This window comes from Oncorhynchus mykiss, chromosome 17 (assembly GCF_013265735.2).
Source record: "Oncorhynchus mykiss isolate Arlee chromosome 17, USDA_OmykA_1.1, whole genome shotgun sequence".
In the NCBI taxonomy this organism is placed as follows: domain Eukaryota; kingdom Metazoa; phylum Chordata; class Actinopteri; order Salmoniformes; family Salmonidae; genus Oncorhynchus; species Oncorhynchus mykiss.
This window is the reverse complement of record NC_048581.1, coordinates 30,551,998-30,575,436: the sequence shown is the minus strand read 5'-3', so window position 1 is coordinate 30,575,436 and position 23,439 is coordinate 30,551,998. Positions and strand designations below refer to the sequence as shown.

At 42.5% G+C, this 23,439-nt stretch overlaps 1 protein-coding gene and 1 long non-coding RNA gene across 10 annotated transcripts in view; both read left to right on the top strand.

Annotated features, from left to right (window-relative positions):
* Positions 1-12,287, top strand: part of LOC110493695 (testis-expressed protein 2) — a 57,893-nt gene extending 45,606 nt beyond the window's left edge. For 4 of the 6 annotated variants that reach the window (XM_021568105.2, XM_021568104.2, XM_021568108.2 and 1 more), the window contains 5 exons: positions 1,878-2,004; positions 6,768-6,881; positions 7,060-7,269; positions 8,694-8,814; positions 9,112-12,287. In XM_021568105.2, coding sequence (XP_021423780.2) covers positions 1,878-2,004; positions 6,768-6,881; positions 7,060-7,269; positions 8,694-8,814; positions 9,112-9,273 — 734 coding nt within the window. In that variant the 3' untranslated portion in view covers positions 9,274-12,287. The remainder of the gene's footprint in view (positions 1-1,877; positions 2,005-6,767; positions 6,882-7,059; positions 7,270-8,693; positions 8,815-9,111) is intronic. The other 2 variants (XM_021568107.2, XM_021568109.2) reach the window with 1 other exon arrangement.
* A 202-nt stretch (positions 12,288-12,489) lies between these two features.
* Positions 12,490-18,705, top strand: LOC110493694. Of its 4 annotated transcripts, none has more exons than XR_002469186.2 (10): positions 12,490-12,516; positions 13,279-13,454; positions 13,725-13,824; positions 13,976-14,116; positions 14,234-14,306; positions 14,704-14,807; positions 15,064-15,235; positions 16,484-16,564; positions 16,826-17,790; positions 18,105-18,705. It is a non-coding gene; the product is annotated as an uncharacterized LOC110493694 (long non-coding RNA). The 4 variants fall into 4 exon arrangements; XR_002469185.2 differs by lacking the exon at positions 12,490-12,516 and having other exon boundaries at positions 12,529-13,454; positions 16,826-17,039; positions 17,381-17,790; XR_002469187.2 differs by lacking the exon at positions 12,490-12,516 and having other exon boundaries at positions 12,531-13,454; positions 16,826-17,039; positions 17,633-17,790.
* Positions 18,706-23,439: the final 4,734 nt, after the last annotated feature.

Below are 23,439 nucleotides of genomic sequence, written 5' to 3'. Positions count from 1 at the left end.
ACCACCATGCTTCACTATAGGGATGGTATTGGCCAGGTGATGAGCGGTGCCTGGTTTCCTCCAGACTTGAGGCTTGGCAAGGAGTTCAATCTTGGTTTTATCAGACTAGAGAATCTTGTTTCTCATGATCTGAGAGGCCCTTTATAGGTGCCTTTTGGCAGACTCCAAGCAGGCTGTCATGTGCCTTTTTACTGTGGCTTACGTCTGGCCACTCTACCATAAAGGCCTGATTGGTGGAGTGCTGCAGAGATGGTTGTCCTTCTGGAAGGTTCTCCGATCTCCACAGAGGAACACTGGAGCTCTGTCAGTGACCATCAGGTTCTTGTTCACCTCCCTGTTCTTCTCCTCCGATTGCTCAGTTTGGCCGGTCGGCCAGCTCTAGGAAGTATTGGTGGTTCAAATCTTCGTCCATTTAAGAACGATGGAGGCCACTGTGTTCTTGGGGACCTTCAATGCTGCAGACATTTTTTGGTACCCTTCCCCTGATCTGTGCCTCGACACAATCCTGTGTCGGAGCTCTACGGACAATTCCTTCGACCTCATGGCTTGGTTTTTGAATTTGAATTGAAATTACCACAGGTGGACTCCAAGTTGTAGAAATATCTCAAGCATGATTAATGGAAACAGGATGCACCTGAGCTCAATCTCTCATAGCAAAGGGTATGAATTCTTATCTACATAAGGTTTTTCTGTTTTCACGGGTTATTGAGTGTAGATTGATGAGGAAATAAATGAATTTAATACATTTTAGAGTAAGGCTTTAACTTAACAGAATGTGGAAAAAGTAAAGGGGTCTGAATACTTTCCGAATGCACCGTATGCGTCTGTGTGTTATCTATTGATCGACTGTCTGATTAAGCAGGTTAGAATTCCCATCATTCCTGCTGTGGGAGAGATACAACTGGTGTGTTAGTGTGAAGTCTTACTGTGTTGCTAAGAGAGAGTGTATGGTCTCTCACTAACGCACACACACGCCTGCATCATCTATCAACCCAGGAGTGCCCCCTAGTGGTGTAAAGTGGCTCTCTCCCAAAGTACAGTTCCATGATGTGCGTGTGTGTGTGTTACCGTGTGTGTCTGTATTCCCGTGCTGCTGTGTAATAGTGTGTGTGATGGTCCCCCTGTTCGGAGAACCCATGTCTGCCCCATGTGAGGGAGGCTTTGGGACGGGGCCTTGATAGGGTATTTCTCTAACCCAGATTAACAGAGCTGGGGCTTTCAGAAGAGACGCATGTTTATGCAGCGAGCAGCACCCCGCTGACATCAAACGAGCCCTGTGAGGGGTATCGCACGGTGTCCAACTGTTTCCCCTCTGTTCAAAGGGTCCTGTGATCTCTCTCTTTTTGTATCCCTCACTTCGGTTCTCTTCCACTGTCTGGCAGTGGGAGAAGGATGGGGGGAAAGAGGGAGAGGGCAGGGAGATTTGAGAGCGGGATGAACGTGGGGGTCTGAGATGCTAGGGGGAGGGGAAGAGGCAGGGGAGCGAGGAAGACTGGGCGGGAGAAGTCAATGGCAGACTGAAGGCTAGTGTCCTGGAGCATTCGCCACAGACTGAGAACCTTTAGCCAGATCTACTCAACTTTTAGGCCCTGCAGATCTGGAAAGTTCATCACTTACTTGTAGTTTCCAATGACTTTACCTGAAGCGCTGCTTTTTGTCTTCATGCTACGGTCAATGGTGGTAGGTTACTGTTCAATGCTGGGTCAAGTAGTTTGGTTTGTCAATGTGATCATCTAATATGTGTTCCTCCACTCCATTGGTATTCTTCCAAACAAACATTGAGATGTGTAATTTCAATTACACACACGGGGACACATGCACGCAGACTTGTCATTGCCCGCCCTACACACACACCAACCTCTGTCTGTCTCCCCCAGGTCTGTGGTTTGACTTGGAGATTTCGTACAGCGGCTCCTTCCTGATGACCCTGGAGACTAAGATGAACCTGATCAGACTGGGGAAGGACGGAGATGGCGTGCGCATCAGAGACATCAGCAAGGATGGGTAAGGGGAAGGAACGGTCCTCACTAAACACAACACTGACTGGTGTGTGACCTACTCTAATAATGATTATAAACGTTCATTCTAGGTTTACAGTGTAAGGTTAACAGTATTTTAACTATGAAACATTGAATGAACATAATTACTCTCGAAGGTGGTTGCACAGGGTGGAATAACCTTCATTTCCCACAGTAAACATTTGTGTAGCCATATGGGAAGTATGAGACATTCTCTTCACTATCCAGTGGGATATTAATCTTTTTAATAGCTGCTTTGTTGACAAATTTGCACTGACGTTCTTGAAACAACTGTTAAAGGTTTACACCGTTTTCCGCCTCTGAACACATAATGAGAGAATTAGCTTTCCACAGGATCAGGGGTTTAGCGACCTGTTCTCTTAACTGGTCTTCTGTACACTCTCCCTTTTTCTCTGTCCTTCCTTCCTTCCGTTCCTGGACGCACCCTTACATGGATATTTCCTTCACCTGGTGAGTGCTGAGTTTCTCTGGGGCCTTCTCGTTTCCATTTTCTTTTCATTTCAATCTGTTTTTGTGGTCATTTCATTACAGATGGCTTCCATCCCATCTAACTGACATTGTGAATGGGTTCGTTTTGTCAGTGTTCAGACTCATGTGAACGCTAAAACAAAGGGGATCTCAAGAGGATGCATCAATCCATACTCAGTGTTTTCCATTAGCGCCGGCTGATGCTGTCGGCTAATCAGCCAGTTAGACTCATTTGTAGCTTGCTACATTTTCCACTTCATATTAACTAGGTTACTTTTCATTTTAAAAATGTCAATTCGCTAGTCCGTCGAGCCCTGTCCCGCTCGAATGAGCAATATGATTATTTTACAGATCTATTGATAGGCGCCTGTCACAAAGCGAGCGATGACAGGAAACGCAGCAGAGAGGAAGAGTCGAAGCGAGAGGTTTCACTCTCTCCAAAATCTTTCCAAAATAAGCCCAATGCGTTTCTATGGGATTATTTTAGACCTAAGCTTGTCGCCTGTCTTCCCTTGTTTGGGACGACTCCCCCCATTGGTAGGGAGCATCTTGTCATTATATACAGATCTCTGGTTGTAGTTAAATTCCTTTACACTGAGTAGGTAGAGAGAGTGATGCTTGTGAAATCCACGACTTAGCCTATTTTAATTTCTGACACACATTTATTTTGGGTGTTTCCACATAGCCAGCCACGCGGAGTCGTGGAACGTTGTAGACCATTTACTGTGCATTGATTAATAACTGAACAGCAAGTGTTTACTAGTTTATCATAGGTGTCGAACTGACTGAATTATAGTCCTCCTATATACCTTTGCCATTCATAAATCACACAACGTGGTTATATGTACATGGTATCACATGGGGACAAGTAAACCAAAGGGTTTCCTAGGTTTCCTTTCCTAGGATGTCGTGTCTTGCCAGACAGTGACGCTGAAGTGAGTGACTCTCGTCTGTCAGTGTAGCCTACCGAATCGCATCAGTGTGAGAGTCGTTCACTTGTCTCCCTAAGTTTCATAGGCTACTGGTAGGCAGAGGCTTTTTGGCGCTTACATGCAGACAAATTATGAAAACATTCGATGAAGATGGCGATTCATCATTTCAGAAACAATAGGTAGTGGAGAGCCTCATTCTGGTCCAAATATGATAATTAGGGCCCTCACAAAATGCAGGCATTAAAATGGAATTCAACAATATTTAAAAAACGAAATGTATTGAACTGTAATTACTTTTCCCAAGTTTATCATAAGACATGAACTAGAGGTGGACCGATTATGATTTTTCAACGCCAATACCGATTATTGGAGGACCCAAAAAAAGCTAATCGGAAAAGTTAAAAAATATATATTTGTAATAATGACAATTACAACAATACTGAATTAACACTTATTTTAACTTAATATAATACATAAATAAAATCAATTTAGTCTAAAATAAAATGAAACATGTTCAATTTGGTTTAAATAATGCAAAAACAAAGTGTTGGAGAAGAAAGTAAAAATGCAATATGTGCTATGTAAGAAAGCTAACGTTTAATGTCCTTGCTCAGAACATGAGAACATATGAAAGCTGGTGGTTCCTTTTAACAGGAGTCTTCAATATATTCCCAGTTAAGAAGTTTTATGTTGTAGTTATTATAGGAATTATAGGACAATTTCTCTCTATACGATTTGTATTTCATATACCTTTGACTATTGGATGTTCTTATAGGCTCTTTAGTATTGCCAGTGTACCAGTATAGCTTCCTTCCCTCTCCTCACCCCTACCTGGGCTCGAACCAGGAACACATTGACAACAGCCACCCTCGAAGCAGCGTTACCCATCACTCCACAAAAGCCGCTGCCCTTGCAGAGCAAGGGGAACAACTACTCCAAGTCTCAGAGCGAGTGACGTTTGAAAAGCTATTAGCGTGCACCCCGCTAACTAGCTAGCCATTTCACATCGGTTACACCAGCCTAATCTCGGGGTTGATAGGCTTGAAGTCATAAACAGCTCACGCTTGAAGCACAGTGACGAGCTGCTGGCAAAAAGCACTAAAGTGCTGTTTGAATGAATGCTTACGAGCCTGCTGGTGCCTACCATCTCTGTCAGACTGCTCTATCAAATCATAGACTTAATTATAACATAATAACACACAGAAATATGAGCCTTAGGTCATTAATATGGTCGAATCCGGAAACTATAATCTCGAAAACAAAACGTTTATTCTTTCAGTGAAATACGGAACCGTTCCGTATTTTATCTAACAGGTGGCATCCATAAGTCTAAATATTCCTGTTACATTGCACAACCTTAAATGTTATGTGATAATTACGTAAAATTCTGGCAAATTAGGCGGCCCAAACTGTTGCCTATACCCTGACTCTGAGTGCAATGAACGCAAGAGAAGTGACACAATTTCACCTGGTTAATATCGCCTACTAACCTGGATTTCTTTTAGCAAAATATGCAGGTTTAAAAATATACACTTCTGTGTATTGATTTTAAGAAAGATATTGATGTTTATGGTTAGGTACAGTCATGCAACGATTGTGCTTTTTTCGCAAATGCGCTTTTGTTAAATCATCCCCCGTTTGGCGAAGTTGGCTGTCTTTGTTAGGAAAAAATAGTCTTCACAGAGTTCGCAACGAGTCAGGTTAGCAGGCAATATTAACTAAATATGCAGGTTTAAAAAAAATATATATATACTTGTGTATTGATTTTAAGAAAGGCATTGATGTTTATGGTTAGGGACACGTTGGAGCAACGACAGTCCTTTTTCGCGAATACGCTCCACATCGATTATATGCAACGCAGGGCACGCTAGATAAACTAGTAATATCATCAACCATGTGTAGTTAACTAGTGATTTATGATTGATTGTTTTTTATAAAATAAGTTTAATGCTAGCTAGCAACTTACCTTGGCTTCTTACTGCATTCGCGTAACAGGCAGTCTCCTTGTGGAGTGCAATGTAATCAGGTGGTTAGAGAGTTGGACTAGTTAACTGTAAGGTTGCAAGATTGAATCCCCGAGCTGACAAGGTAAAAATCTGTCTTTCAGCCCCTGAACAAGGCAGTTAACCCACCGTTCCTAGGCTGTCATTGAAAATAAGAATGTGTTCTTAACTGACTTGCCTAGATAAATAAAGGTGTAAAAAAAAAAAAAAATCCAAATCGGTGTCCATAAATACAGATTTCCGATTGTTATGAAAACTTGAAATCGGCCCTAATTAATCGGCCATTCCGATTAATCGGTCGACCTCTAACATGAACAGAATCCATCAATGCAACTTTCTGAAGAGGCAATAAATGCCCGTCTGTATGCGTGTGGTGCGCGGGTCTACCACTTTGTGTAAGTCATTAACAATTATGCTAAAGAAAAGTCTTCTGGTAGATGGCTTTCCCAACAACCTGCACAGTTAAATGTTAACTACAAACTACCCTATGTTTACCTGGAAATATGATATCATGAGTGGGCATTTGTTTTGCAAACTCTAACATCACACTACTTGCTTGCTGTGCACATGAAACTACACAATTTTTTATTACATTTTTTTTTTCAGACCTGAAGTGGTCTCTTGATGTGGTTTAAGAGTTATTGTGGACTTAGAACACTCACATTTGTTGTTTTTCTTTTAAATTGTGAATTTGAAACGAAAAACCTGAAACAAATGGAATCCTCTTAAAAACAAAACCTTTTAATACATTTTTCTAGATAATGTGGGCTATTTCATATTTCTGTTTTCACTAACAACATCATTTGAAGAACAAACATCATTGTGGCAGTTCATATCTTGCAGTTAAACTGTAAATAAGACTTTAATCTCAAAGGTTTAATGTTCTCTTACTCTTAGTTCTAATCATATAACCCTAGACTGAGACACTGTCCAAAACAACTAACAATACACTGAACTCGCGTTTTCAGTAACTTAAATTGTCATGTCTTTCTACACAATAATACCACAACAAATGTTTCAAATCTGTGAGAAACTCAATAAAGTATTCAATAATTCAATGTGCTCGGGGGGGGGGGGGGGGGGGGGGGCTGGCTGGCTGGCTGGCTTGCATTATTTTTTGGGGGGCTTGTTACTCTATGTACTTGTGTAAAACACTGCTCAATCGTGGGTGGGTGCGTGTGTGCTCTCCAACGAATTGTGTGGGAACTCGGTGAGACTACGAAGGGTCTAAATAACACTGAAAAACACTTGTATTTCCTCGTGTGAACAGGCCTTATAGTTCATCTCCCTCTGAATCCATACTGAATCGTGTGTGTGTGTGCCAGGTACAGACCACGGACGTACTGCCTGGCGGACAGTGATGAGGAATCATCCAGTGCAGGGTCCTCCGACGAAGAGGATAGTTCAGAGGTCACCAATGATGTCCCTGGAGCAGAGGGGTGAGACTAATTACAGTGTATTTACTTTTACTCTGATTATTTACCTTGTTTACCTTTTTAAAGTACCTTTCTGTACTACTTGTATGTAATCCAGACTTTAATTTAGTTCAGACTTTTACATAAATCAAGGTAGATTTGCGCGACAAAGTAACACCCCTAAATCTCTCCTCTCCATTAGATACATGGGTGGCCGCCAGCCCAGTAAGATCATGCGCTTCGTGGACAAGATCGCCAAGTCCAAGTACTTCCAGAAGGCCACCGAGACGGAGTTCATCAAAAAGAAGATGGAGGAGGTGTCCAACACGCCCCTGCTGCTCACCGTGGAAGTGCAGGCGCTCCGAGGAACGCTGGCCGTTAACATCCCACCCCCGCCCACTGACAGGATATGGTATGTTCTTAACAGCATACATACATCATACCTCCGCCCACCAACAGGATATGCTACACCCCAACACATTCATACCACCTCAATACATAATGAATACACTTTAATATAGTATTAAATGGGTGCCAATCAAACACTTGTTGGCATACTGTTGTGCATTAGTTAATGCTGTTCTTCAATGCACTTGAGAACTCTGCTGGTGACTGATCACATCCCTGGAAAACTGACATTTTATGTACCTTATTATGTACCTAGTAACCTTTACCATTAACTTCTTGATGCACCCATCCCGTTACCGGGATAATTTTCGTCAACATCCGCTGAATTGCAGAGCGCCAAATTCAAATTAAATTATTACAAATATTACATTTTTATGAAATCACAAGTGCAATATAGCAAAACACAGCTTAGCTTGTTGTTAATCCACCTGGTGTGTCAGATTTCAAAAAAGCTTTTCGGCAAAAGCATACCAAGTGTTTATGTAAGGACATCTCTCTCAGCAGACAAAACATTACAAACAGCTAGCAGCCAAGTAGATTTGTCACGAAAGTCAGAAAAGCAATAAAATGAATTGCTTACCTTTGATGATCTTCGGATGTTTGCACTCACGAGACTCCCAGTTACACAATAAATGTTCCTTTTGTTCAATAAAGATTATTTTTATATCAAAAATACCTCCATTTGGTTGGCGCGTTATGTTCAGAAATCCACAGGTTCGAGCGGTCACGACCGGGCAGACGAAAATTCCAAATAGTATCCGTAAAGTTCGTAGAAACATGTCAAAAGTTTTTTATAATCAATCCTCAGGTTATTTTTAGAATATATAATCAATAATATTTCAACCGGACTGTACCTTCTTCAATAGGAGAGAGAGCGAAAATGTCTGCTCCAAGCTGTTACACATGCAAAACTCTGCTGGCACCCAGCCATACAATGCCACAATGAGATCTTTCTCGCTCATTTTTCAAAATAAACGTCTGAAACTATGTCTAAAGACTGTTCACACCATGGGGAAGCCTTAGGAAAATGAATCTGGTTGATATCCCTTTAAATGGAGCGAAGGCAGACAATGGAACAGAAAGCTTTCAGGAAAAACAGCACACCCGGGTTGGATTTTCCTCAGGTTTCCGCCTGCAATATCAGTTCTGTTATACTCGCAGACAATGTTTTGACAGTTTTGGAAACTTTAGAGTGTTTTCTATCCTATTCTGACAATTATATGCATATTCTGGGCCTGAGAAATAGGCAGTTTCATTTGGGTACGTTTTTCATCCAAACACCAAAATACTGCCCCCTACACTCAATGGGTTAACTTGCCCCACAGTACAATAACCAATGACCCAATGAGTGCTGCGTGATCTGTTCTAGTTGAAGTCTACACCCTGGTGTTTCTCTAGTGTGTTTGTTGACTCTGTTTTGAATCGCAGGTATGGCTTCAGGAGTCCACCCCACCTGGAGCTAAAGGCTCGGCCCAAACTGGGAGAGCGAGAGGTCACACTGGCCCACGTCACCGACTGGATCGAGAAGAAACTGGACCAGGAGTTTCAGGTATGTGTGTGTGTCTGCATGGCTGTGTCTGCATGGCTGTGTCACAGCATGGCTGTGTCTGCATGGCTGTGTCTGCATGCCTGTGTCTGCATGCCTGTGTCTGCATGCCTGTGTCTGCATGCCTGTGTCTGCATGCCTGTGTCTGCATGCCTGTGTCTGCATGCCTGTGTCTGCATGCCTGTGTCTGCATGCCTGTGTCTGCATGCCTGTGTCTGCGTACTTTGTCCAAACTGTATGTCCACATACTACATCCAAATGTAACACCTCTGAATCTCTCCCATCTTCTCTCCGACATAGAAAATCTTTGTCATGCCAAACATGGACGACCTGTGGCTGACCATCATGCACTCTGCCATGGACCCCCGCTCTTTTGGAACGCCCTCCACCTCCACAGCCGATACAACCCAGAGGGAAACGGAGCCCTCCGAAACAGAGGGGGGCGCCACAAACGGCATATGAAGGATTGTTTACAGTATTTGCCTGAAACGTGTGAATTAGAATGGGAGCCAAGGGGCCTTGTAGTAGTATAAGGCTTGTCGGTGTATAAGGACATACAAAAAGACATCCGTTACCACATAGACATTCCAATAGCTCCATACCCAAGGGTCTTTTTGTCACTGGCAGAACAGGATGACCTCATCAGATGAACTTTGACCCTTTAACAAGCTCACTGACGGAACGAGACAGGTCAGTCAACCAACCAGGAAGGACAAACACTAAAAATAAAAACTGTCACTGCTGTTGTTTTTTTTTGTGTTTTTTTTTATCTGTGTAGGATGAACAGACTTAGAAAATTACATTTTTTTAAGAATGTCACATGTAACAGTGATACAACCTTTGACAGGGGCAGGTTAGAGGCTAGTGGTATAGGTGGAACGGAGTGGAGAGTTTCTGTGGGTTATAAGGTTACACAGTGTCCTATGAACACATGGTTATTTCGCATTCACCGTTCACCTTACGTCCTAGGTAGGAAACAACTTTTGTTTGGGGAGCCAAATCAAGAGAATAAAGTGAAAAGAAATAGTTGAAGGAGACATGCAACCGCTAGATTATACTTTTGTTATTGTACAGGTGTGTCTGCATTTGAGTGAGCATTTGTGTGTGTGAAGCCTGACACTAAAAGCAGGAGTGGATACTTTTGACAATGTCACATGTATTATTTGCCATATGATTTGAGGCATCAATGCTACCCTATGCTTTGTGTCCTAATGCTCATGGTCTGTGTCCAGGTGAACACTAACAGTATGTACACTTGCTGTGACCCCACATATCTTACTGCTCGGGGTAGAAGTTCCCCTTTACTACAGGTCTAGAATCAGATTACTCCACCCCAAATTCTAACTGTTTTGGGGATGAGAATATGTCTGACCCTACTGTATATCAGTGGCAAGGGGGAAAGTTCTACCTATTCCCCTCTTAACTGTACACCACATCTCTTTATATGCAAATGATCACTGTGTCCATATCTATATGGAAGCAGCTATATGAAGCCCCTCCCCTCGTTTGTCTCTGGAAGCCAATGCTATAGGGTTAGCCGTCATTACCTAGGCAACACGTGTCTTTAATTCACTAATGCCTATGCAAATTCCTTGCTAACTAAGGACATGGACATGAGGTGAGCAATGAGAAAGTAGTATATATATATAATCTTGTGAAGATACATTTCATAGAAATGTATTTCTGAAGAGGTGTACGTACATAAGGGGCCTAACACTTCTGTTGAATGTATGTATGGCTATATTGACAGATTGTTGGACTGTTTTATTGTTTGTTGTATGGAAACTATTCCTAACCAATCACATGGATTATTTTGATTGGGGTATGCCAAGTATTGCACAAGTTAAACAGAAGTTTTGATTTATTTTTTTCCTTGTAAACACTAATGCAATTGTATCTACAGACATGTATTGCATATTTGCAGTGCTATTGTGTTATACTCTCTCTAGCATGTACAATACCCATGGCACGTTGAGACCATTCCTGTGGTGCTCGGTACCACACAGGTTTTCATTTATTCTTTCAAATGATGTAGGAAGTGTTGTGTTTTTTTTAAAATTTTTGTTTTGTGTGTATTTTCAAAATGGCCATCATCAACAGTTGCCAATGCTTGGAAATGAGCCACCTTGCCAGATGTGCTCCATGACACTTGGTAGAGTTAAACTAAATGATGTAGTGTACCCTTTGCCAAAACTATCATTAATACTGGGAAAATTAAGCTGTTAACTCCAAAAACAATTTAAATCTCAAAAATCATCACTATTGAAGTCTGAATAATTTTCTATACTGTACTGTTATGTTTTCTTAATTTTGCAGTTAAGTTTTAAATGCACAGTATTGGATTTGTTTACATGAATTCCTATTTGTTTTCATTCCTTTTATTTGTCAGGACACTAAAGCACTGTTGTAGAATGTCATTGATGAAGGAATATCTCGTTTTCACTTTCCTTCTACAGTACTTCTAATTCGTTTCTTTCTTCATTTTCGTTTTATTGATTATTTGGTTGGTAATATTATTATTATTGGAACCCTTGATAAAGATGAGCCAAAAAGACTATCAAATAAATGATACAAATACTGCGCTATATTGCATGCATTTTTTAGTTTGTTGAAATTGTGATTTATTGTATATTAACACAATTGCTCAGAGAAAGAGATTTAGTTTAAAAAGTATTAAATCAATTATCAAAACGGTAGGCGTCAAAGTAATGGGCACCCCTGTTTTCAGTACCCCAGCACCGTACCTTTGTGAGAATAATGACACTGAGCCTTTAAAGATTTATTTTTTTAAAGATTGGAGAACACAGTGGGAGGGATCTGGGGAGCGTGCTAAAAGTATTGAAAACAGGGGTGGCAATCATTTTGACCCCTCATTTTTAAAATGAGCCATTGTATTCTCTGAGCAATTGTATTAGTATAAAATAATTACATTTTCAAATGTTTTGGCGTATACAATATAGCTCAGTATTTGTGTTATTTATTTTATACAGTCTCTTTGCTCATCTTTATCAAGGGTGCCAATAATTATGGACCTGAATGTAGGCATAGTACCAGGTTGGAATTAGAATGTTTTGTAAAGCTTTGTCTGCTTTTCTGAAAGACAATGTACTATGACAGAATGATATGAATATCACATCAGATTTATACGATAAGAGTTGATGATTCTGCAAATGGATGGATTATTTAGATTTTTAAGGACAAATTTGTTGAGCCTCATCCATGTCTCCTGCTTGGCTGGAACATGTCTCTTGGTTGGGAGAGACAAAGTTTCCGTAAAGAAGTTCTCTAAAATGATGCCTTTTTATTTTTACAAAATAATGTTATTTGTTGATTTAGCAGGCTTTGTTCTTTTCTGTTATCGATTTTGTACGCCTATGAATTGCAATGGTATTGTGGTACAAATTATTAAAAAATATCAGCTGGCTTTGTAATTATTCGCTCTTGATTGAAATAAAGTTTTTTTTTTTATGAACCTATTTTTTTGTCATATACTGAAGTTATTATAACTGCCACACTCACATGCCCATGCATCAATATTTAAAATGTTCAAATTCATTCATCTCTGAAAACCCATGTACTGCAACGCTTGAATTGTCCACAAATTTCAAACATGAATATTCATGAGGGGCGGCTCCATTCAGTTACATTATCCCTTCACGGAAGTGTATCGTTTCCTAGCAACGCCTGACCGGCTGACAAACAGTGGTGAGTCTGCCTGTTTTAAGTTTGCAAATTCAATTTCGTACTACTAGCTACAGGATGATTTATTGTTGCTAAAGAGGTGATAAAGCAACCGTAAGGTTTAGTAACTTGTGCATTCGAGAATATTTCAAACATTCTGGTATTTTAAGCTGTTAGCTGTCAAATGAAAAATATGCTATTTAGTTAGCGTTAATAGCATATAACCGATAAGCACGCTAACTTCAAGACAAGTGGATAGCAGCATGCAATGAGAAACATTATGCATGTAGTAGACATAGCCATCATATCTATCTTATTTCATTTTGAAGCAAAAGTATGAGGGCCTAATAGATTATTATGTCGTCAACTTCATAACGTTAGTGAATCAAATTATTTGTGTCTGCTCTGTCATGTCTTCCCAGGTGATGACAGGAGGCTTTGTCAGCCAACTTTTACATTTGTATTATTGTTTCAATACATTATTTTCATTCTCTGACCTTTCTTTTGCCTTAATAACTCAAGAAGCAGGTAAGGCTTTCAATGAAAGGGTGTTAAAAGAGCAGGTGACATTATTTAGCAGACACTCTTATCCAGAGCAATTATGGTTAAGTGCCTTGCTCAAGGGCACATCAACTGATTTTTCACCTGGTCGGCTGGGGGATTCAAACCAGCGACCTTTCGGTTACTGGCACCAAAGCTCTTAATCGGTAGACCACCTGCCTATATGACTGCAATCAAATCCAATGTTGTTGTGACTTGGGTGTCACAAAGACAACCTTCTTGTAGTGCTGACAGAGTCAACCATCTTGGTCCCCACCGCATCCAATGGAGGGTGGGGGAAGTGAGGGAGGAGGGGAAGAGGAGAGGAGGGGAACCCCGCCACAGGAGGAGGAGATGAACAGCCAGGTGGTGCTGACGAGGCAGCAGAGGACTCTGGCGTTACTGTGGTACCTGTGCAGGAGGTTTGTGAAAGAGACTACTCTACAGCACAGAATACGTATTTTCTCACCTTTCTCAAGTTAGGATTTGTGAGTCTCATGATTTTGTATCATCGGCATTTTATTTGTAATCATTCAAAATCATGAAATTATTTCCAAAAGACGATTTAGACATGATTTAGCCGATGGTCAATGCACAGAATTAAAAATAAGACTTTATTATTAGTATTATATTGTGTCTCTATGGATCAAAAAGTGACTTCCTGAGTGTCCTCCTGTCTGTCCTCCATGCAGGGTGGATCAGCAGAGCAGGCTGAGGCGGGGTCTGATCACCCAGTGTCACAGTCAGGAGACAGTGGTACAGGTGCAGCCTTCAACCCCACCAGCAACTCAGGTCAGCCGTGTTTCAATAAGAGGGAGTGATAGAACAATGGTGGAAATTTTAACTGATTTCTTTCATCTTTGAAATTGTGTTGAGCACTGTGACTTGTCAAGCACGGTATCTGTTGAGGTTTGATCACGAAACATATTTTTTGGGGTTCCAGATAACGGAACGATACCCTTTCCACCTCACCCCTCATTGCACCTCTCAGTCCCCATCTCTGACAGTGATGGGGACGAGTTACACAGGGCGGCAGAAGAGGATGATGGTGCAGATGAGCTAATCGTGCTGGACCCCTGAACACGTAAGCAGTTTCCCCGCTTAACATCACTGATAACATTGTTTTAATTACCTTAAGGTTTAAACCCTGTTATGCTTATCAGATGAACGTCTTAGTATGGCTTCTCCTATCTGCCTGCAGCCGCTGATGAGAAGGTTCCAGACTGCACCTCCATAAGCAACTGGAGAGACTCAATGTAGAGTTGCGAGAGAAGGTGCAGTAGGTCTCTTCTTCTGAAGCAAAGACTCTAAATCCTTTCCAATGGTTTACAATCAAATCAACATGGACATCCACTTTACAGTACACATGCAGTACGATTCATACCATTTATGGGTCCCCGTTTTGAATTCACTCTTTTCCCAGGAGAGGGCGCCATTGACTTGTTTTGGCTCAATCTCGAAACATGACCCTGTGCTTTCATTTCAAAATACAAAATAAACTAATCTGCAACTAGAAATGATCTATAAGCAACAGCAATTGATTTACGATGAATCACTATTGTTATAACATTAAGAAATATCCATAGGTCTTGCAGTGCTTTTCTAATGCATATGTAATTCTGACCCCAAGCTATCCTCTCTTTCCCTCCCCTCCTCCACCCATCTCCCTAGATGGCTATTTAGACCGCAGGCCCAGCGCCAACAGGCCCAGGATCAGCTAGAGCGGGTCCGAAGCCAGTACCGCACAAGCCAGGCCGGCAAGCAGAGGTCACACGGTGAGACCCATAGAGATATAACCACCGATCAAGCAACATTATGCACTTATTTTGCTGTGATAATATAGGTCAAATTAAGACCCTATATGTGTACTATGGCTTGGGCCAGGAGTTTTTCTTGACCTAATCAAGGAAAAAATCAGTACCCTAACCTAGTTATAATAGTCCATAACGGTCACCTAAAGGTTTTCCTGGTCAGGTGACATAGTCAGGAAAAACTCCTGTCCCTAACTACGTCTATCACCTCCTTTCTCAGTGTCCCAGCTGCAGAGTGAGGTAGAGAACCTGGCACTGCGTCTGTTCTACATGCAGGTGGTTAACACCGACCTGCACTCCGACATTACGGCCATGAAGAACACCTCGCGCAAGCCCCACTCCGAGAAGACCCAGGCAGAAACACACCTGATTCAAGATCAGCCAAATGGCATGTTAGTTCTAATGTTAACCTTTCTGGGCCAAACAGCAAAACTGTTCCTGGACCAGTTGCTAAGGGTCTAGAAATAGAATTTAAAATCATTCTTATTACTATGGCTGAATCTTCTCTCTCTCTCTCTACCCCCCTATCAATTCAATTTCAATTCAATTTAAGGTTTTTTTTGGCATGGGAAACATGTTAACATTGCTAAAGCAAGTGAAAAATCAATGAACAAAAGTTGAATAAACAACAACAATTTTCAGTAAACATTACACTCACAGAAGTTCCAAAAGAATAAAGACATGTCAAATGCCATTATGTACTGTATACTGTATACTCTATATACTTGACAGTGTTGTAAAGTACGAAAGGGAAAATAAATCAACATAAATATGGGTTGTATTTACAATGGTGCTAGTTCTATACTGGTTGCCCTTTTCCTATGGCATCAAGTCACAAATCTTGCTGTTGTGATGGCACACTGTGATATTTCACCCAGTAGATATGGGGGTTTTGTGTATCTGTGTAATCTGAGGGAAATATGTGTCTCTAATATGGGTCATATATTTGGCAGGAGGTCAGGAAGTGCAATTCAGTTTCCACCTCATTTTGTGGGCGGTGTGCACATAGCCTGTCTTCATTTGAGAGCCAGGTCTGCCTACGACAGCCTTTCTCAATAGCAAGGCTATGTTCACTGAGTCTGTACATAGTCAAAGCTTTCCTTAAGTTTGGGTCAGTCACAGTGGTCAGGTATTCTGCCACTGTGTACTCTCTGTTTAGGGCCATGGAGCATTCTAGTTTGCTCAGTTTTTTTGTTAATTATTTGACACATTGGAAATAATTATCTTTTTGTTTTCTCATGATTTGGTTGGGTCTAATTATGTTGCTGTCCTGGAGCTCTGTGGGGTCTGTTTGTGAACAGAGCCCCAGGACCAGCTTGCTTAGGGGACTCTTCTCCAGGTTCATCTCTCTGAAGGTGATGGCTTCGTAATGGAAGGTTTGAGAATCCTTTTAGGTGGTTGTAGAATTGAACTGCTCGTTTCTGGATTTGATAATTAGAGGGTATCGGCCTAATTCTCCTCTGCATATGCATTATTTGGTGTTTGACGTTGAACACATAGGATATTTTTCCAGAATTCAGCACGCAGAGTCTCAATTTGGTGTTTGTCCCATTTTGTTCTTGGTTGGTGAGTGGAGGGCTATGGGTTCTATAACTGATTCTCCCTCTCTCTACCCCCCTCTCTCTAACCGGATCACCAAGCATGTCACCGTCATCGAGCGCAAGCAGGCCACCATCAACATTTACAACAAGAAGATTGAGCAGCTCGTCGCCAGCACTGGGGTGAGAGTTAACTTACAACCAAGCACTGACCAGTAACCAGCTGAACATTTTGGGGTTATTGTCTAATAATAAACGACTATAGGTGCTGAATCAAAAATAAGTGGCACCTACAGATCTAGAATGATATTCTATTTTTATGGTAGCACCATTCTCTACAATAAGACTGGAGCTAAAATGGATTTGAAATGTTTCAGCTTTGAAAAATGCAAATTTTCCTGACTTTCTATGTTGTCTTGATCACGTCCCTACGTACGTCAACAGCACGAGGACCTGGGCCTGTTGGAGATCTAGGCCAGTATTCTGACCAAGCAGCTGGAGGGGGTGGGAGGAGAGATCAAGGAGCAGCAGCAGCTCTGGCTGCGGCAGCAGGGGGAACTAGTGAGACTGAGCCAGGAGAAACAGGCCCGGATCGCCGCCCTGCTCACACTGCAGGCCCAATTCACCATCCTACAGCAGAGGAAAGTCTGCACCGAGAGTACGTAAACACCCGCGGACCCGCACACACACTGACCCAGGAGAAACGGGCTCAGAACACCACTCTGCTCACACTACGGACGCAACTCTCCATCCGCAACAAGAGTAAAACACACGCACAGTGGATATAGAGAGAAATATGATTTATTTAAGTGTCATACACCTACCAGTACCCAGCCCACAGGTGGTTCTTTGTGACCCTGACCAAACAAACACACTCCCGTCCCCAATACACACACCCTAACCCATGGTCTCCCCCAACACACACCCTAAGCCATGGTCTCCCCCAACACACACACCCTAAGCCATGGTCTCCCCACCTCTCCGCTGTCTCCCGTCCAGGTGAGATGCAACAGGAGCAGCGTGAGCAGGCCGAGATGGAGAGACACATGAAGGAGCTGATGTCGGACATGTTGAAGCTCAACTTCCTGCTGATTGAGAGCAGGCATCTCAACCAGGCCCTGAAGCAGGGCAATGTCCTGATGGACATTGGTCAAACTGGTGTTCATCAGTCCCCCAGTCAAATATGTACAGTACACATACTGTATGCTTAATATGTGTGTCTATGTTGCGTGTGTGTCCCCACCCTAACAGCAAAGCGGAGGAGTGTGAGGGTCCCTCAAGAGCTGCAGCACGGCCAGGCCAGTCTGAGCAGCAGTCTGCGGGACAAACAGCTGCAGCTGGGAGAGCTCCACAGAGCCAGAACTGTCCTCACTTTAGACTTCCACTGTCTGCAGGACACCAAATAGAGGGTACGCGATGTAGACACATTCACATTCACTCTCAACATTATTCCTGCCCAGCTTATTGTTATCCATAGTTGAGAAGTAGTTTTCACTGTGCATAGCTGTTTGAATATCTCTTTTCATCTCATGCCATGTCTTTTTTAATCTCTTATCCATCCTTCTTTTCCTTTCTCGGGTCTGGTTCTGTCTCTCTTTCTCTCTCACACCTAATCTCTCTCTATCCTCCCTTTCTCCCTCTCTCTCTCTCTCTCTCTCTGTCTCTCTCTCCTCCCTCCCCCGCTCTTCTGTCACCTTCATCTCTCCTCTTTCCATTCCTCTAGAACCTGGCCCATCTGGTCTCCCTCCAGGGCCGGGCCAAGCAGCTCCAAGCGGTGCATGAGGGTCGCTACAGCGCCCTGTCCACCGGTGAAGCCTTGGAGCCTGCGTTGCAGGAGGAGCGTCTGCACACTGTGACCACCATCCTGCACAGTGTCCAGCAGGAGTTCCCCCAGCACCAAGGGGCGCTACGACGCCTCTCCCTAGCCCTGCCCGCGTGCTTGCTGACACCGCTTGGTCAGGAGACCCACTGACTATTACATGACTGAAAACTCCCATCATAGGATCACCCACGGAGTAGATTGGAGATAGAGATCCATTATAGTTGTAGGATTTTACTGCTCTATGGTGTTCTATGTTACTCTGACTGTTAGAATTTGGGAGCTGGACTTGGGGTGGAAGCTCTCCTCCTGGCCTTGATTGGGCAATTTAGGTTTTCAGAATATTTCAGTTTATTTTGTTTCAGTTCATTTTCAGTTGATAAAATGAAGAGTTGATTTAATATATACACGGAAACATCCTGCCAGCGTGTGAAAATAATATTGTCCATGGATAAACTGAAGATACACATACAGTATATAAACATTAAAGGCAACATTTGATATTCTTTCTTTACTTAATATCCACAAACTAGCTAAATCTTAAATATGGAATCACTAAAGCCAGCCTGTGAATGATCATATGTCAAATCAAAGTTTATTTGTCACGTGTGCGGAATACAACAGCTGTAGGCTTTACAGTGAACTGCTTACTTGCAGGCTCTAACCAACAGTGCAAAAAAGGTATTAGGTGAACAATAGGTAAGTAAAGAAATAAAACAACAGTGAAAAATAACAGTAGCGAGGCTATATACAGTAGCGAGGCTATAGCAGTAGTGAGGCTACATACAGGCACCGGTTAGTTGGGCTGATTTGAGGTAGTATGTACATGTAGATATGGTTAAAGTGACTGCATATATGATCATTTTTTTATTTTACCTTTATTTTACTAGGCAAGTCAGTTAAGAACAAATTCTTATTTTCAATGATCTTTTTAGTTTCCTGAGGGGGAATAGGCTTTGTCGTGCCCTCTTCACGACTGTCTTGGTGTGTTTGGACCATTCTAGTTGGTTGGTGATGTGGACACCAAGGAACTTGACGCCCAACCTGCTCCACTACAGCCCCCGTCGATGAGAATGGGGGCGTGCTCAGTCCTCCTTTTCCTGTAGTCCACAATCATCTCCTTAGTCTTGGTTATGTTGAGGGATAGGTTGTTATTCTGGCACCACCCAGCCAGGTCTCTGACCTCCTTCCTGTAGACTATCTAGTCATTGTCGGTGATCAGGCCTACCACTGTTGTGTTGTCTGCAAACTTAATGATGGTGTTGGAGTCATGCCTGGCCATGCAGTCGTGGGTGAACAGGGAGTACAGGAGAGGACTGAGCATGCACCCCTGGGGGGCTCCAGTGTTGAGGATCAGCGTGGCAGATGTGTTGCTACCTACCCTCACCACCTGGGGGCGGCCCTCAGGAAGTCCAGGATCTAGTTGCAGAGGGAGGTGTTTAGTCCCAGGATCCTTAAAAACGTCTTAGGGATCAAATCCCGTCAAATGGCAGAGCGCCAAATTCAAATAAAATGGCAGAGCGCCAAATTAAAATAAAATTATTAGAAATATTTAACTTTCATACAATCACAAGTGCAATACACCAAATTAAAGCTTTACTTCTTGTTAATCCAGCCACCATGTCAGATTTCAAAAAGGCATTACGGCAAAAGCAAACCATGCTATTATCTGAGGACAGCACCCCATTATAAAAACACATGACAATCATATTTCAACCCGCCAGGCACCACACAAAAGTCAGAAATAACGATATAATTCAAGCCTTACCTTTGAAGAGCTTCTTCTGTTGGCACTCCAATATGTCCCATAAACATCACAAAGGATCCTTTTGTTCAATGAATTCCGTCATTATATCTCCAAAATGTCCATTTATTTGGCGTGTTTGATCCCAAAAACACTGGTTCCAACTCGTCCGACATGACTACACATTATCGAATAAGTTACCTGTAAACTTTGTCCAAACATTTCAAACAACTTTTCTAATCTAACTTTAGGTATTTTTTAATGTAAATAATGAATTAAATTTAAGACGGGGTAAATTGCGTTCAATAGCGGATAAAAACAAAGTGGAGTGAGCTTTCAGGTCGTGCGCCCCAACCACAACAGTACACTTGGCTATCCACCCAGATAGGAAATGGCTACTTCTTCATTACTCAAAGGAAAAACATCAACCAATTTCTAAAAACTGTTGACATCTAGTGGAAGCGATAGGAACTGGAAGCATATTTCTATTAAAATGGGCTTGCCATAGAAAACAAATAGAAAACAGATTGACCTAAAAAAAAACTCCCTGGATGGATTGGGCTCGGGGTTTCACCTGCCAAATCAGTTCTGTTATACTCACAGACATTATTCAAACCGTTTTAGAATCTTCCGAGTGTTTTCTATCCAAATCTACTAATACTATCATATCTTCTGGGCCTGAGTAGCAGGCAGTTTACTTTGGGCACGCTTTTCATCCGGACGTGAAAATACTATGGTGTTGAACGCTGAGCTGTAGTCAATGAATAGCATTCTCACATAGGTGTTCCTTTTGTCCAGGTGGGAAAGGGCAGTGTGAGGTGCAATAGAGAGTGCATAATCTGTGGATCCGTTTGGGCGGTATGCAAATTGGAGTGGTTTTAGGGTTTCTGGGATAATGGTGTTGCCCTTACCATCCTTTCAAAACACTTCATGGCTACGGACGTGAGTGCAACGGGTCTGTAGTAATTTAGGCAGGTTGCCTTCGTGTTCCTGGGCACAGGGACTATGGTGGTCTGCTTGAAACATGTTGGTATTACAGACTCAATCAGGGACATGTTGAAAATGTCAGTGAAGACACCTGCCAGTTGGTCAGCACATGCCCGTAGCACACATTCTGGTAATCCGTCTGGCCCCGCAGCCTTGTGAATGTTGACCTGTTTAAAGGTTTTGCTGACGTCGGCTGCGTAGAGTGTGATCACACAGTCGTCCGGAACAGCTGATGCTCTCATGCATGCCTCAGTGTTGCATCCCTCGAAACAAGCATAGAAGTGATTTAGCTTGTCTGGTAGGCTTGTGTCACTGGGAAGCTCGCAGCTGTGCTTCCCTTTGTAGTCTGTAATAGTTTACAAGCCCTGCCACATAAGATGTGCATCGGAGCAGGTGTAGTACGATTCAATCTTAGCCCTGTATTGACGCTTTGCCTGTTTGATGGTTCGTCGGAGGGAGTAGCAGTATTTCTTAGAAGCTTCCGGGTTAGAGTCCCGCACCTTGAAAACGGCAGCTCTACCCTTTAGCTCGTTGCCTGTAATCCATTGCTTGTGGTTGGGGTACGTACGTACAGTCACTGTGGGGACGACGTCCTCGATGCACTTATTGATAAAGCCAGTGACTGATGTGGTGTACTCCTCAATGCCATCGGAAGAATCCTGGAACATGTTCCAGTCTGTGATAGCAAAACAGTCCTGTTGTTTAGCATCTGCTTCATCTCACCACTTTTTTATAGATCGAGTCACTGGTGCTTCCTGCTTTAATTTTTGCTTGTAAGCAGGAATCAGGAGGATAGAATTGTGGTCAGATTTACCAAATGGAGGGCGAGGGAGAGCTTTGTACGTGTCTCTGTGTGTGGAGTAAAGGTGATCTAGAATTTTTGTTCTCTCTGGTTGCACATTTAACAGAAATTAGGTAGAACTGATTTACGTTTCCCAGCATTAAAGTCTCCGGCCACTAGGAGCGCCACCTCTGGGTGAGTGGTTTCCTGTTTGCTTATTTCCTTATACAGCTGACTGAGTGCGGTCTTAGTGCCAGCATCTGTCTGTGATGGTAAATAAACAGCAACGAAAAGTATAGCTGAAAACTCTCTAGGCAAGTAGTGTGGTCTGCAATTTGTGTCAGGAAAATAACCTCACACTCAACGTCAACAAAACTAAGGAGATGATTGTGGACTTCAGGAAACAGCAGAGGGAACACACCCCTATCCACATCGATGGAACAGTAGTGGAGAGGGTAGCAAGTTTTAAGTTCCTCTGCGTACACATCACAGACAAACTGAATTGGTCCATCCACACAGACAGCATCGTGAAGAAGGCGCAGCAGCGCCTCTTCAACCTCAGGAGGCTGAAGAAATTTGGCTTGTCACCCAAAGCACTACAGATGCACAATCGAGAGCATCCTGTCGGGCTGTATCACCGCCTGGTACGGCAACTGCTCCGCCCACAACCGTAAGGCTCTCTAGAGGGTAGTGAGGTCTGCACAACACATCACCGGGGGCAAACTACCTGCCCTCCAGGACACCTACACCACCCGATGTCACAGGAAGGCCATAAAGATCATCAAGGACAACAACCACCCGAGCCACTGCCTGTTCACCCCGCTATCATCCAGAAGGCGAGGTCAGTACAGGTGCATCAAAGCTGGGACCGAGAGACTGAAAAACAGCTTCTATCTCAAGGCCATCAGACTGTTAAACAGCCACCACTAACATTGAGTGGCTGCTGCCAACACACTGACTCACTTCCAGCCACTTTAATAATGGGAATTGATGGGAATTGATGTAAAATATATCACTAGCCACTTTAAACAATGCTACTTAATATAATGTTTACATACCCTACATTATTTATCTAATATGTATATACTGTACTCTATATCATCTACTGCATCTTTATGTAATACATGTATGTATCACTAGCCACTTTAAACTATGCCACTTTGTTTACATGCTCAACTCATATTTATATACTGTACTCGATACCATCTACTGCATCTTGCCTATGCCGCTCTGTACCATCACTCATTCATATATCTTTATGTACATATTCTTTATCCCTTTACACTTGTGTGTATAAGGTAGTAGTTTTGGAATTGTTAGCTAGATTACTCGTTGGTTATTACTGCATTGTCGGAACTAGAAGCACAAGCATTTCGCTACACTCGCATTAACATCTGCTAACCATGTGTATGTGACAAATAAAATGTTATTTGATTTGAGATACTCTACTTCAGGCGAGCAAAATCTAGAGACTTCCTTAGATAATAACAAACAGAGAAACAACATAATTCAATGCCTTTAAGCATCACTTTTAACATAAATTAAAGGATATGTCCATCAAAGTCAAATATCAGATAATATTGGATAATTGTCTGGTTCCACCAACCAATAAGCAGTCGCTGACATCATAGTCAGGAAGTTTTTCCCAAATGGTCCCCTCTCTCCAGGGGTTTCTTTGTGAATCAACACCGGGCCCCTTTGGAATTTATTCTCTATTCAACTCTGGA